Below are 16,632 nucleotides of genomic sequence, written 5' to 3'. Positions count from 1 at the left end.
GCTTCCCACAGATGCGCGAGTCATAGTATGTGATAATTTTCGAGTAAATTAGTATTACTCCTACTACAGTCACAAAGATGCTATCAATGGAAAAGACTTCGTGTTAAATATGAAAGTGCAGACTTTGTGCACAGAGTAGAGCAGGCATAAAAGAATAATCTCGTCTGAACTAGAAATACGTCCGTGATATGCTTTCATGTTGGGCAGCCCGAAGTACAGTGCTGTGTACACCACGTCGTTTTCTCAAAATACATTCAACCGAATTCATATGGGAATGTGACAGATATACGAAAATTAGGTTATGTTATAATTTAAACAGATCTTTAAATGCACAAAATAAGTTGAACAAAATTTTGAGAGATTTATATGGAAAGTCTATTTTTCGTGAGTTATATCAAAGCAGTGTACCAATGCAAATTAAACCAGCAGAAAGAACAACAGTGAACATCTTCGATCGACAAGCCAAAGTTTTGCAAAGAGAAAGGGCTGCTCGTGCATCAGACGTAGCTGTATACGATTATTTGAAAGAAGAAGTAGGTTACAGACTTGCTGATCGCATATTTGACATCAAAAGGAAATTCAGACTTGCTGTTGACTTGGGTTGTGGTAGAGGTTATGTTGCTAAACATATAGATTCAGAATATGTGGAGGAATTGGTTGTGTGCGATATGAGTCCAACTTGGTTAGAACAAGTGTCATGCCCACAAAGCGTTAAAGTAAAACGTGAAGTTGTAGATGAAGAATGCCTTCCTTTCGAACCAGCATCTCTTGACCTAGTAACAAGTAGTTTAAGCATGCATTGGGTTAATGATCTACCAGGGGCCTTTCGTCAAATAAACAGTTGCCTTAAAAATGATGGAGTGTTCATGGGTGCTGTGTTTGGAGGCGACACTTTGTATGAACTGCGCTCTTCATTGCAACTTGCAGAGCTAGAACGTCATGGGGGCATTGCTCCTCACATTTCACCCTTTACAGAAATACGGGACATTGGTAGCTTGCTTACAAGAGCAGGCTTTACAATGCTAACAGTCGATACTGATGAAATTGTGGTTTCCTATCCATCAATGTTTGACTTAATGTGGGACCTGAAAGGAATGGGAGAGAGTAATGCAGCCTACAACAGGTGTAATATTATTTTTGTCTTGTATTTATGAATGATTTGCTTGTCCAGTACCCCAATAATAACACTCTAGACATTCATGGCCTGATTAAATGATGACATCTCAGTAGTATAAGTACAATTTGGCATGCAATGAAACATCATGAAAGGCCTTCATGGTATACAGTTTATGTTCCCTACCAGGGTGCATTGGGCTGTTAAAGGTTGATTTGAAATACTTACCTTCTTATCCAGCTAGTACCAGGAGACTTGACCACTTACCCATATTGCCAATATAAAAATTGCAAGGAGGTTCACCACTGTCCTGTGTGAAAAGATATTAGGGTGTTATTTGATGCCAAGTAAGTAGGCCACTGTCATGCTTCTTATTTAACAGGCCAAAAATCTTCACTCTTATTTTTAAATTATAATGTAAAATTCAGGTAATAATGTTGGTTTGTTTTTAATACAAAAATGTTACCCTCCCTCACGCTTTCCAATGTTAATAAAAAGATTAATCTAAAAGTGACAGTTTCAAACTGAAAATGAAATTTCATAGTTTGATCTATTTAAGAACAGTTCATACTAATTATTAATTCATCATAACTAAAAATGATTAAGCCTGATTGCCCAATATTTCATCACCTATATTTCAAGTGGCAACATAGAATGTTAACTGGATCTGTTCCAAAATTTTTGATAGAGAATTTTTGTTGTAGCATGTAAAAATAAATAATTATAAAACAGCAGAATTGCCAATTTTAAGTCATCATTCTCATGTTTTTAAGGCTCAGTAATATATCCAAGTTGAGTGACAAATTATTTTAATGGGCTAATTGAAAAATTTGGTATTAAATTTTCATGAAATGGTGTCATGAAATTTTAATATTGACCTGAAATATAACAGCAAAGTTCTCAGAATATATTCTCAGTGATACTTATAAAGGCTTTGTACTATTTAACACAGAAATAAATTTAGTTATTAACCTTTAAACTACCAGGCTTTCTTAAATCCCTGTATCCCCTGATGGCCCAAATTAAACCCCACAGTTATATTACGCTGTGCATGTTTTTTGATAAAACAAGGTATCTTTCTTAAAAACCCACATACAACAATGAAATAAATTGCACGTTGCTTAGAAGAGTTCATTTCATTGCTTGGATCCATTCCTCAAGCTTTCACTATATAAGATTATTTGTAATTGAAAGGAATGTATTAACATTTTCTGCTATCTTTAGATTAATACTTTGAAAAATTATGTGATATTTATGTATTTATGTCGGATTTGAGGTTTTCATGGCGGTGAGTCTGAAGATGATCGTCTTCTGGGTTGTTGCACTGTGTAGTCTGATAGAAGTTTACCAATATTTCAGAGGTGATCATCATCATCACCCTGACGATGGAGGCAGCAAGGACCTCTGAAACGCCCGTAAACTTCTACCAGACAACACTGCACAACCACCCAGAAGACAACCATCTTCAGACTCGCAGTCATGAAATCCTCAAATCCTATGTATGGTAAAATCATTCATTAAATCAGAGCAGGCATGTATTGGAATGCCTTTAAATGACACAAGTCCTTATAGAATCTGTTACTTCAGTGAAACCCAAAATTGTACAAGAAAATTGTTAACATAAGTATTTAATTGCATATAATCCCTTAATAAAGCACACAAATATGTGTCTTTCAAAGTGCACTGTAAAAATAATAAACATTATATTCAAATATCTGAGTACCATTTATCGGTGTGCAGCCTTGTGCTTAATATTTATTTCAAAGTTACAGAGCATAACCAAAAATAAGAAGGTAATTCCCACTTGCAAATCTTAGCTGTTAAGTGTTGAGGGAGGTTGTGTAAAAATATTTGTAAAAGAAAGTGAAGGGTCCTTTTTGACAAAATTGAAGGAGGTTATGTGGTCAACCTAGGGTATACTAACATAGTTTTCATGGATTAGAGCCCAATTTAATGATCATGGAGCCATGTTAATATGTGTGCCATGTCTTAAAGTTTATGGTGTACCAACTAGGGATATTAGTGCCATGTTTTAAGCCATGCTGGGTCTTTAAAGGTTAAGCCTAAAATCTTATATTGCAAGCCAATCAACATCACAATTTTGTGGATTACATGAAGGTTTTTACATGGTAAAATTGTTTTATCAACAGGAAATTACATTTACGGCGTGATACTGCTGTGGCTGCTGCTGCCATCTATAAGCAGCTGTATGGAAAAGAGCAAGATGGAAAGTGCTCTATACCTGCTACTTTCCAGATTATCTATATGCTTGGTTGGAAACCAGATGCCTCACAACCAAAGCCCCTACCAAGAGGAAGTGGAGAAATGTCACTCAAGGACTTATACAGACTGGATGAAGTAATCAGCAAAACAAACAAAATATCATCAGATGATCAAAGAGCTCAGCTGAAGAAAAAAAAATAAAACAACTCAATATATGTTTATTATATGTTGAGTATGGGCACTAAATTATGGTGACATGGAGAAAAAATGTCCAGATAACATATAGATAGGACATTCATTTACATGTGACACAAATTCTTGTGCTGTAGTTTACTGATTGAATGATGTGACTAATATCAGTAATTGTTTGTATGTAAATTGAAGCTTACATTCAACACTTCTCACTCTACATAAGTGTTCCTCAAAATTCTACTGCTGATTGATAATAAATTATTTTTGTGAAAACCTCAACTTATGCTTACTTATTTTTCTGGAAACCTTGTACTTTTTTATTTAAAACCATAAAAATAATTTAGAAATATGGCATAGAGGTGGACCTGCTTACTGGTTACAACAGAGGACATTTGGGGTATAATTTTTGAAAACATCATGTCATGTTCTGCATTAAGCTAATGTCAGCATTTAATATATGTTATATATCTTCATAATTCTGTCTCTCACAGATATGTTGATGGAAATGGAAGTAACTTCTTTACAGCTGCATTTGAAATATATAGAAACACTTCCCTGAGACCAGCCCAAAGGTACCCAAATATTTGTGTATATATCTTTCAAACCTGTGTCTATTGAATTGTCAGTTAATTCCTCATTATTTTATTATTTCTACGTCAGACGTCACTACACAGCAGTTATGCTGTCTGACTGCTACCCATTTTTGAAATATGAGGTTTTCACCATGATAAAGATGACAGTATCGTTCTGAGTTCTGATGTAATGCAGATTTGTAGGCAGAAACCAGTATTTCAGAGAAACATACTATCACCATCTTCAGGGCTGTATCACAATCCAGAAGAACACTGTCATGCTACTCATTATTACACAAAAACTTCTTAAATTTAATGGTCTTGATTTTATAAAATTTACTATCATCTAACAACTTTCTCAATGCACTTGGAATCTGTTTCACAGTAAAACCTTCAAAAATAATGGCTAGTACTGCAGTCTGGAACAGAATTGTTCAGGAACTTGTATTTGTAAATTGTAGTTTATTAGTTTATACTTTTGTGGAATATGCCCCATGTTATCCTCATGGGGGTCTGTAGGTAGCTTAAGAACTAGCTTTGCATTAGAACTGTAGGAGTTCTAAGGTTTGAGAAATATAAATAGTAGTTCATATTTAATTTCTCCAAAAAGTTTTTTTTAAGGGACAGGTGCTGGGTTTGGGAAGGGGGGGGGGGGGGGGGTAATCAATCATCAAGCTCCCATGTTGTACCTGAAATTGATTTAGTACTATCTAAATCGTACATTAAATAACTTTGCTGGAGGATATATACTGGTAGTTAATTTTTACTCACAATCTTCATCTTTTGTTTCTCAATATTAATTAAGTAAAATAAATAATAAACCAAGGTATGTCACTGGATATTATAATAAGGGACTAAAACGGAGGTGACATTAATTTATTACATATATTAGATATTATATACTTTAACTACAAAGTAGTGAAGAAAAAATTATTAGGGAAATAAAGTTTCATACAAAACACTTCGGCAACGTAGTGTACAGCAGCATGGAGCAGACTGCGAACAATGCAGTTTCGTTGTAAGCTGTCTGTTGGTGTTTTCTGTATTCGTTTGTGACTGCCATTGGCAGAAAGAAGTGTGGCGTGTGCAACTTCATTCCGAAACTCTGTGAGACGGAACTTTGAATAGTTTATGAGGGAATGTTTCATTGCTTCTCAGGTAGCAGCAAATAGCTGCCAGTTCTTAGGAGGGATACATTCCTTTGGAGCAACTCCATCATTAAGTATCTATCACTAGTGCAATGACTTTGACATGGGCAATAAAGCTATGCATTTTCTTGAACCACTGCAAATATCAATATACTTTCCAACTAAAGCCTTTTCTAGCCTTGTATATTTTAATTAGTATCTTCTTATATAGTATTAATAGGCAAATATTTTCATACAGTTACTTCCTCTTCAATATTATTGTTATATATGTGTCTCACAAATGCAAGCACAACAGAAGGACCAGCAACCTGCAACAACCAGTGAATTCATCAACTTGCATAGTAAAACCATGATTGCTTTTGATCCTTTCAACTCACTTTGTCACAACTTGTGTCATTAATTCTTCTTGTAATTATAGAATTAGGTAGTGGTACTTTATTGATAATATTAGTGTTTATCATCAAGCTTAAACAAAAGTATGTCGTCGCAGCAAGGTATGATGAGATTTTTGGCAAATCATATGGGCTTCAAACCAACAAGCAAAAGGAGTTACTTTCTCCATTTTAACAAAATGTGGTACATTTATCTTTCCAAGCAACCTGCTTTGTACTGTGTTGTGGTTTGGAAATCTTCATCATGACAGCACCTCAGTCTCGGCTGTTAGCTTGTGGGCATGCGCTCTCCACCCATCATGCCTTCACCTCTTCACAGTTGAGGGAGGTCTGGGGGACTGTAAATTTCGGCTGTGTGATTACATGCCCAAACTTAATCTGGAACCATTCTAAATTTCATATTGTCTGTATATTTCAAAATCTTTGCTTTGGCCGTTCTGTAGTCTTGATACACGACATGGTGGCCACCGTGGCAAGTTAAAAATATTCGGATTGAATTTGTGATGTTTAACATGGGGAGATTTTAGCCACAATGTGGGCCCTGCTTCGTTTTCATTGGTTTACCATGTCTTGGGCCACAGACCATTCTTCTCTGTTCATCAATGCAATGCAATTACATCAGTGGGTTATGATAATTCATTTCCTTTTTTATTTAAGCTTCTAAGTTTTCATGCTGCTACTTCGGTTACTTTACTCTGGTTTCCTATTTGTCCCAAGGACCTGATTTTCTTTTGGCACAATGTGTGAATATTCCAGTACTTAGTTTTGTGTTTACCATGGAACTGTTTCCTAAAGTTTGGTAACATAATATACACTAGGCATTAGGCAAACTGGAATTACAAAGATCATCACATCAATCACTGTCTTATTTGCATCCCATACCCCAGAGATTATCTCATGCACCAACTGCTAGCAAACCAGGTTAAATCCACGCTCTTCCACTTCATTCATTTTTACGTTGATTGGTAAATGTTGCCCAGTACTCCTGTATAAGCATTGTGTCAACTGGGAAGGAGCAAGAGGAGCTATGAACAGGAAGAGCTTCACAATATCATTAACATTGTAAAGAACTTCGGGTGTAAAGAACAAATGTAGTTGTGGAAGCACTGTCTAAATTATTGAGAAATTAATCATCAGCAGAACAAATGAACACGAGTAGTCAAATTGTGAGACTGAGTTTGTGTAAAGATCTGAACATAATAAAACTTTGCTAAAAAGGTACTGAAAAATTTCAGCTTGTGCAGAAAATTTGCTTATAGCTACTTGCAAGGGTGCAAAAAACATGTGAAACATATTGTGACGTAGGTTGGTAATTACGCCCTTTATTGTCAACCCTTGCTTTTTTGGAGTCTGCTGCTTTGAATATGACCCGACACACTTTTTGCACGCTCAACACTTCACTCGGTCTTCCTGCCGCTATGTCCTCGCACACAACTTTCCGGTTCACAACTCGGCTGCGCCCAGGAATGCGACTTTGTTTATCATCCCGCTCCAAGATGTTGAAAGATGCAGACCAGGCAGCCTGGAAGTTAGGCGGCCCCTCCCCCTCCAGCGCGAGGCCACGGCACCCACGGCGACACGTCACAATATATATATATATATATATATATATATATATATATATATATATATATATATATATATACTCTTGTATGGAATGCACCTTTCCGGTCTTTCTTGTTAGATCATTAATAATATTTCTCTAGAAAAAGTCTATTATGAGGAATTCAGCTTGAGCTGGTTTGTGTGTGTGTGTCAGTTTTTCACTTGTTATATACTATTGTATGACAAAATATAAAAGTAATATGTGTAATATTTTAAATGTAATTTATATTTCAAGCTTAATATTCAGGTGAAACAAAGACAACTAAAATCATATTTAGTTTATGGAAAATTGATCTATAAAACAAAATAAAACAGCTCAGGTGCAAGGAAAAAGTAATAAGAAATCAGTCTATAAGATGTTTCTTTATCAAGCTTCAATATAAATTCTTGATGTTGTAATGTTTTTCCTTGTTGTAGTTGTTGTATTGATGTTACTACCAGGTAGTTTATAATGGTAGTTGTAGTAGTAGAGTTCCTGATATATTTTCTATTGGTCAGGATAATCAGATGGTAAGGTGAGGAATCTAAGTTCCTCACGCAGGAAGCCTTGAGGTGAACCAGCAACAGCCGATGTCCAAGTCCAAGTAGAGTTTATTCAAAGAGTAAACTGAAGTTCCAGTGAACAGCAGTGATAGCATAGTAATCTTTTTCCTTCAGTCCAGATAGTGGTTTATATAGGATCAGAATGAATAGTCACATTGTGGGGACGGAAATGAGGCAATTCCCCAAGCAGAACCTTTGACCGTTGACATCTGTGGGGGCCAAATGTCATCCACAAGATAGCACCAAATTTATGTATCTGTTGAGTGTAAGATTTATACATCCGTTATTTCCAAAATATGCTAATTTATACTGATATAAGTTATTCCACTATCTGGTCTGTTTATTCCCTGACTTATATATTGATAATAAAATGTCAAAGGAATAAATACATAATTATTTAGGAGGAGGGTTCAAGGTAAATAGTACAGTACATATTACACCTTCCCCCTTAAGAAAGTTTTTACCTACACTTTTTGGTGAAAACTTTTTCTCTTTTCTCTTTTTGTTTTCCAATTATCTTATCGAAATAATCTTGGTTTACTTCTAGTCCTAAGAGCTATACTCTCTTCATCGCTAGAAGTGTTACTTTTGGCCTTAGGTTGTGTCACTATGGGTAATGATTTTAATGACACTGAAGGTGATATACCTTCTGTTTTAGTGTAAGACACACTCTGAGGGTAATTAAGTATGTTGACACACAGTCTTTCATGAGTTTGTCTAACACAATCTCTAGGTGACCATTTATTATAAAGCCAAAAACAACCTTCTCGACAGCATTTGCAGCAACAAAGGCTACAACAAAAACATAAAACAATCATTATCAATATTCCAACAGCTGAACCCCATGAGGTGGCAGTGAGAAACCAATTATCATATTCCTTTTCTTCTTGTTCTTTTATTAATTTATCTACTTCCTCTACTTTTAAACTGGCCAACCTCAAGTCATCTGTAGATGACATAATATTTGCTAAAGGTATTTCCAATGGTAACTTTTCAAAATTTTCATTTTTCAAACTGCTAAAATAACAATCAAAATCAATTGGTGCTGTAGGCATAAAGTCAACAGTAACATTATCAATAATTGTAGAAATAGCATATAAAGTTACATAAGAAGAAAATGCTTTACACCTTGGTTTTAGAGTTAATTTACCTTCATTCTCAATCTTTACAGTCTTTGTCTCATGTGGACATAATACAGTTAGAGTGTCAGGTTGAGGTGCTATATATAGCCACTCATTACTCATATGTAAGGGTATCCAAAATGATTTGTCTAATTTTAACACTCTGTATTCACAGCTTGGGGGGATTTTGGAAGTGGAGGGATGTAGCAAAGTAGCTTCACAATCTGCCTCTGGAATATAGGTATAAATGGAATATCTTCTTTACACACAAATTGCAATATATTTGGTTGATAACATCCTGTTAATTCATTAGTGGTTAATTTTCCATAATGTTTATGGATGGGGTCACTAAACACATATTCTTTATTAGAACTAATGTAAGCATAGGTAGACTCATGACGTTTTACATGAAAAGGAAGAATTCGATAGAGGTGATATGTAGTAGGAGATTTCAAAGGAATTTCTAACACATATACCAAATATTGTTTGTAAGTGTAAGCATGAGGTGTAAAAAGTTTTTGTAGTTCAGAGAAAGGAAAGTTAGGGTAGTCCAATCCATTTGGCAGCTTTAGTTTAGTCATCAAACTTCTGATTTTCTCTGTTGTGATTAATTGTGGCTGTAGAGTACCTTGCTCAGCATGCACAAAGGCATCTATTAAAATTTCAAATGAGTGTTGACTTTCATCCACACCTCTCTGGACTAATCTGACTTGTTCATTTATTAAGTTTACATTTTCAATTTCTTCTTGTAATTCTCCAATTTTTTGAAAACTATAATTTGTTAATTTTGTGAGACCATCTTTTAACACTTTTTCATTTTGATTTACTCTTTGGAGTGTTAAGTTAACCGAACTAATTGTTGATTTAATAACTATCATCTGTCCTTTAGAAATATGTAAAAATTCAGCTTGTTCATATTCTAATTGTGATACATGTTTATGATATTCTTCAGCATCTGACTGTGTCAGAGTACCGAATAAAATTTTAGCTATGTCGCCCACGAAATTCAAAACTCCCCTTTTTACTCGAATTTTATTCAAATTGACTTTTCCTGAATTCGGCGTATTTATCAAATATTCACTAATTAAATTCTTTAAATTGTCGATATATCTAATTTTTGATTTCACGTATTGATCAAAGGCTCCACAATCTGTTAAATGATACCAATTTTTATTATGGACTTTAGAACAAAATTCTGTAACTCTACGCTGATGGTCCTTGGTTTGTTTCCACAATTCTCTGACTGGTTCTAGATTAATATAAGTAACCACTTTCCGTTTCATAGGATAGAATAATAAAGTGCCCACTTCATCAAAATATATGCCTGTTTTAGACTGAATTTCTTGTGCTTCCTGTGCTTGAAACTCTACCCAACACCATGTGCTGATCAATATCACTGACCATAATTTAAGTAGCTTCATGTTTGCGACCTGTAATGGAAGAGAAATAAGGTTTTAACCTGTTGGTATGTACTTCGTGATGTTTTGTCTTCCCCAATTCCTGTATTATAGCATTTGAACCAATGATTTTCTTTATTTCAAATGGACCTTTCCACAAAGGCTCCAATTTATGTTTGGTTTCTACTCTTCTTCAAATTTTACGGCATTGGCTTTCACTTTTTCTCTTTGTTTTTCTTTAAATTGAATTAACCTTTCTCTCGCTACTTTATGACAATTCTGCATTTTATTTTTAATATCTAGAACAATATCATCATAATTATATAATGGTTGAGGTATTTGCTGTAAATTACCAGGTAAGTTGGCTTTTCTCCCAAATAACATTTCATACGGTGTGTATTTAGTTACAGAATGAGGACTTGTATTGTAAGTAAAGCATGCAAAAAATATCCAGTAATCCCAGTCTGAAGTCTTAGGATCGCAAAAACATCTTAAAAACGTAACTAATGATTTATGGGTTCTTTCAAGTGCTCCATTACTTTCAGGGTGATATGCAGTTGTATTTATTTTCTCAATTCTCATTAACTTGCATAATCTCTTAAACATATCACTCATAAAATTTGAACCTTGGTCCGTTATAATAGATGAAGGGATTCCATAAATTAAAATAACGTGGGTCATGAATGCAGTCGCCAGTTCCTCTACAGTTTGTGTATGCAGTGGAATGGCAATGACATATTTGCTTAAATTATCTTGACATGTTAATAAGTATTTGTTTCCTTTTTCAGTTTGAGGCAAAGGGCCTACAATGTCTAAATAAATTTTATCCCAAGGTGCTGTTTGTGTGTCGGTAATTTCTAAAGGCTTTTTACTTTCGGACGGGTGTCTTTATTTACTTGACAAATTTTACACTCTCTTATGAAGTCTGTAACATCGTGTTCAAGTCCAGGCCATGATATATATAATTTTATCCTTTCAATTGTTTTCTGTATGCCTTGATGGCCTCCTACTGGACAACAGTGCATTTCATTTATAATTTTCTGTTTTCTTTCATCCGTTATTTCCTCACTATGTGTAATTAAACATTCTACAGAGTACCTACTCAAACTATCAGCATTACAGTTTCTTTTTCCAGCTCTATATTGAATCCCATAATCATATTCTTCTAACTGTAGCTTCCAACGTATCAAACGTGAACTAGGGTCCTTAACATTAAATATCCAAACCAAGCCACGGTGATCGGTGACTATTTGAAATTTTCTACCTAACAGGTAAGGTCTAAAATGTTTACAAGCCCACACAATTGCTAATAATTCTTTCTCTACAGTGCTATAATTGACTTCTGCACTGTTCTACTAGCATAAGCTATTGGTTTATCCTGTCCTAATTTACCTTGACTTAAAATTGCACCTATAGTATAACCACTGCCGTCTGTGGTTAATATGAATGGTTTTGCAAAATCGGGATATTGTAATAAAGGAGTATGGGTTAATTTGTATTTAAACAGATCAAAACTTGCCTGTTCTGCTTCACTCCATTGCCAATCATGATCTTTCTTTAACAAGTCTGTTAAAGGTCTGGCTATAGCGCTAAATTTATCAATAAATTTCCTGTAATATCCTGCTAGCCCTAAAAATGATTTAATATCTTTTTGTGTTTTTGGAGTAGGGAAATCACTAACAGCATTGATCTTTTTAGGATCTGGTTTTACACCGTTAGCCATTACTATATGTCCTAAGTAGTTAAGTTCTACTTTCAGAAATTCACATTTGTCAGGTTCAATCTTAATATTGTATTCCCTTAATTTTTCAAATACTTCTCGTAATTTAACATGGTGTTCTTCTAACGTTTCTCCCATAATTAAAATATTGTCCATATACACAAAACATCTATTTCCAATTGATTCTCTTAACACGGCATTCATCATTCTTTGAAATGTAGCTGGTGCTGATTTTAATCCGAATGGCATACGTTTATATTCAAAGTGACCGTCAGGAGTGCTAAAAGCTGTTTTGCATTGATCTTCTGGCTCAGTGGGTATTTGCAAGTATCCGCTAGCACAATATAAGGCTGAAAAATATCTAGCTCTTCCAATTTTATCAAGTATATCTTGGATATTAGGTAAAGGATAACTATCACCTATAGTTATTTCATTAAGTTTGCGAAAGTCTATGCAGATTCTGAATTTCCTTTTTCCTGAAGCATCTAATTTCTTGGGGATGACGAGTAAAGGGAAATTCCATTCACTTTTACTAGTTGTAATTATACCATCATCTAACATTTGATTTACTTGAACTTTAATCTCTTGTTGATGAGCCTCTGGAAGCCTATAATTCTTTAAGGTTATTGCTCTACCTTTTGGAATGGAAGGAGTGGGGATAGAATGCCTTGCTGCTGTTGTAGTAGTTAATTTATCACCAGGTCATTTGAAAATATCACTATATTCTCGGCAAATTTTCCTAATATCTTCTGCTCCCTCATTTATGTGTTCTAACCTTAAATTCTCATTCAGCAGATTCAACCTCGTAGTTGAAAACAATTGTTCACTATTATGTGTTTCTTTTAATTGTGTAGGTGGTTTTACCACTCTAGGTGTTCTATTTATCATGAGTGTCTCATGTGTCGTGTTTACTAATAAACACGGGAAAGTTTGTTCAAAACTCACTAAACTAGAAGCACAAATAACACCAGGTTGCAAAATTTGATGTTCTATATAACGTGTCCCTTTTTCTTTTGTTGGAAATTCTACCAAAGTTTCACTATATGGAGGAATCGCCACTGATTTTGTCATCATATAGCCATTTAGTGAAAGCCAATCCTGACCTAGAATTAAATCTAAATTTCTAGGTAAATTATTCACTAGAAAATAATCAAACTCACTTGGTTCTAATGCATTTTCAAACTTTAAGGCTACCTTGCCTTTTATTTTCAGTTTATTTCCTGTTATTCCTTGTACCTCTAAATTATTCCTTTTTTCTTTAAATGAAATTGAAGAATTTTCTTTAACCAATGATACTTGAGAACCTGTATCTATAAGAGCTATTCCAAGCCCTCCCTTCAGTTGTGGACATATGACATATATTTCATATCGTTCCAACTTAGCTGCAGAATCCACAAGGTTCCCTTGTTTACCAGGATTTCTGTTACCTTTAATATTTAATGACTCCTTCTTACTTGTTCCCGAATAATTTGGCCATCCATAATTTCCTGGTTGTCTATATTTTTGTGATCTAACTTCACTTTCTTCCTGAAGAGCAGTTTCAATCAATTGTGCAAGGGAATCATCTTCACTCCTAGCTTTTACAATGTATTTAACCTTATCGTCTTTAAGTCCTGCCACAAAAGTACCCTTTAAAAATTCCCCAATTAAACTAATTCCACCTTCAACAAAATTTGGATTTAATCTTTCAAGTCTAGATCTGGCTTCTCTCCTTAATTCAATACCCATAGCATCAATACGAGAACCCCACTGTGAGACAGTTTCTGTTGGACTTTGTTTTGTTGTAAATAACTGACTTGCATAACATTCTAATGTTCTGCGGACAGAATAGTTCTCTTCTAAAATTGCTTTAACTTCCTGCCATGTAGTACGTTCAGTTCTAGCCAGTAATCTATCCTTGGCCTCTCCTGTTATTTTAGACTCGATAAATTTTAATAAAAGTGGTTGTTTAGCCGGAGCTACTACTTCCCTAGCTGATTCTACTGCCTCACAAAATTCTCTTAGATATTTCGGGTTTCCATCAAAAGGTCTGGGAATTAATTTTATTGCCTGAGCCACAGAAACAAATTCGTGTTCGTCGTCACTCCTATCCTCGTCTGCCATAATGGATGTGAACTAACCTGTTAAGAAGAAGAGTAGGGTGAACGAAGGCCCTGAAGTTCGGAGGTCCAGTGATGGCCTAGATGGCTCCCCTCAGGGTAGATCTCCTCTCGCGTCAGGTGCTGCTATCGGCTTGTCACCTCGGGTTGTCCCTCAGGATGCAATTCGGGTCGCTGATGATAGCCCCTCGCCCACGGACTTGGCTCCAGCAGTCTTCTCCAGGTATCTCGGCGCCTTGAGGATTCCTCTAGAGCGTTGACTCTCCTCGAAGTGGGCTTCTTCCTGCCTCGACAAGAATAGAAGTCCCTCTAGCCTGGTCCAACTGCCGAAATTCTGGATGTTGGTGATGTAGCTCCCTGTTATCCCACCGCTGCCACCATGTAATGTATTTTCTTGTTGTAGTTGTTGTACTGATGTTACTACCAGGTAGTTTATAACGGTAGTTGTAGTAGTAGAGTTCCTGATATATTTTCTATTGGTCAGGATAATCAGATGGTAGTGTGAGGAATCTAAGTTCCTCACGCAGGAAGCCTTGAGGTGAACCAGCAACAACCGATGTCCAAGTCCAAGTAGAGTTTATTCAAAGAGTAAACTGAAGTTCCAGTGAACAGCAGTGATAGCATAGTAATCTTTTTCCTTCAGTCCAGATAGTGGTTTATATAGGATCAGAATGAATAGTCACATTATGGGGACGGAAATGAGGCAATTCCCCAATCAGAACCTTTGACCGTTGACATCTGTGGGGGCCAAATGTCATCCACAAGATAGCACCAAATTTATGTATCCGTTGAGTGTAAGATTTATACATCCGTTATTTCCAAAATATGCTAATTTATACTGATATAAGTTATTCCACTATCTGGTCTGTTTATTCCCTGACTTACATATTGATAATAAAATGTCAAAGGAATAAATACATAATTATTTAGGAGGAGGGTTCAAGGTACATAGTACATTACATATTACAATGTATTGATAACCCCATAACAGTTTTAGTGTGGTTTTTGCTGCACATTATATTGAAACATAAAATAATTTTTTCTCAGATTATGTTTCACATATTCTGTGAAGAATTCAAGTATGAGAATTATTCTGTTTTTCGTTCTTGAAATGGCATACAATCTAGTTTTATACCTATGTCTTGCAAATATCTTGTTGTTTCACCAATATAACTACTAGACCTGATCATAAACATTCAAAATTACTTCTTGACTATTTACCTATTTTAAGATAAAGGCCTGAACAGCCATTAGCGAGACTAGATGATACAATCTTCAAACTTGCGGGACTTCTTCCTTGTTACGCATACATATTCAACAAAACATTCATAGAATCTTCTGGATAGTTTTAAAGTCGACCAATCGCCTCAAACTTTAAACGTCTTCATGGATCGAATACCAATGAAATATTACAAATTTAAAATAACGGAAGGGAAATTGGAAGTAAATTTCATGTACAGCAGCGTTTTTTTAGACAATCCATTATCTGCTTTGAGCGAGTCTGGTCGGGCACCCCGTTAATGCTACACTTTTTGATTAATCTTACATATTACAGGTACAGGAATTTAGAACAGTACAGTAAACCTATTCCAACTAAATCGCGACTACACGTCTATACGTTCTGTGTAATAGTGACTATTAGTATAATTACATGCCGTGTTATATACCTTCAAAGTGTTAACACCCTATTGTAAATCAGTGTATTTGCATAAAAGTGAATTTATCTTCAATGACGTAATACAGACTATTTCCTTCTAATCACGCTGGAGCTTCTAAGAAATTCGATTGCTGATTTCGTCTCGAAACTCCTTATAAAATTAACCGTAGCATCTATTTTACCATATAACAAATCTCACACGTTGAAATGTGTCTATTTATCTATCTATCCCCCAATCATCCATGACACCACCACCACCACCACCACCACCACCTTTTTCCTTTCCATGTTTTCACTAAGGGATGTCGAGACAATATCCGAGCTCGGTAACGTGTTCTTAGGAATTTCAAGTGGCACCCAATTGAGGCGAATTTAATCACTTTCAAACGCCGACATGCAAGAACATAGAGATCTCTTCGACTGACTAAACGCAATTTGTGGGAAAAGTTTGTCTCCTCAATATCTAACTCCACGCCTTCCTCTGTCGTATGGGAACGTCTAGAGAATATATCATGCAAATGTAGCCATACTTTTATTCCTGCCCTTCCTCTGACTGGAGCAATGGTAACTTCAAGAGATGAAGTTGCTGACATGTCATCTTCCTTTGAAGCGGCCTCAAGCTCCGACATCTATGTTCCTTCCTTCTTGCAACTTAAAGTACGTCAGGAAAGCAGCCTTCTCATATTCGCGAATGGAGCGATAGATCTTTATAACTCATTTTTTTCTAGATGTCACAGCTAAAATGTTCTCTGTTACACGCCCGTGATACAACCCCCGGACCGGATACCATTCATAACCAAATGCTTAAACACTTATCCCATTCCACGCCAGTATTGCTCTTGGATATGT

The 16,632-nt window shown here is 35.5% G+C and overlaps 1 protein-coding gene and 1 long non-coding RNA gene across 4 annotated transcripts; one reads left to right on the top strand and one right to left on the bottom strand.

The window, feature by feature from the left end:
• The first annotated feature begins 31 nt into the window (after positions 1 to 31).
• On the top strand, positions 32 to 3,808 carry LOC110827474 (arginine-hydroxylase NDUFAF5, mitochondrial). Of its 3 annotated transcripts, none has more exons than XR_015535828.1 (3): positions 32 to 1,123; positions 2,474 to 2,613; positions 3,265 to 3,331. XR_015535828.1 is itself a non-coding variant. In XM_087351385.1 (3 exons), exons 1-3 carry the CDS (start codon positions 1,108 to 1,110, stop codon positions 3,536 to 3,538), a joined length of 435 nt encoding a protein of 144 aa, XP_087207511.1. In that variant the 5' UTR covers positions 982 to 1,107; the 3' UTR covers positions 3,539 to 3,808. The 3 variants fall into 3 exon arrangements, 2 of the variants coding, with proteins under 2 accessions (XP_021914880.1, XP_087207511.1); XM_087351385.1 differs by having other exon boundaries at positions 982 to 1,123; positions 2,474 to 2,618; positions 3,265 to 3,808; XM_022059188.2 differs by lacking the exon at positions 2,474 to 2,613 and having other exon boundaries at positions 3,265 to 3,808.
• A 4,011-nt stretch (positions 3,809 to 7,819) lies between these two features.
• LOC147873338 (uncharacterized) lies at positions 7,820 to 16,019 on the bottom strand. The gene is made up of 2 exons (XR_015535826.1): positions 14,148 to 16,019; positions 7,820 to 10,340 (listed from the first exon to the last, which is right to left on the bottom strand). It is a non-coding gene; the product is annotated as an uncharacterized LOC147873338 (long non-coding RNA).
• Between the last annotated feature and the right edge of the window lie 613 nt (positions 16,020 to 16,632).

Source organism: Zootermopsis nevadensis, unplaced genomic scaffold (genome assembly GCF_977971745.1).
Source record: "Zootermopsis nevadensis isolate Lab colony 2312 unplaced genomic scaffold, Znev_1.0 Znev_ptg000019l, whole genome shotgun sequence".
NCBI lineage: Eukaryota > Metazoa > Arthropoda > Insecta > Blattodea > Termopsidae > Zootermopsis > Zootermopsis nevadensis.
Note: the sequence above shows the minus strand (reverse complement) of the source record. Positions and strands in the feature narration are given on the sequence as shown.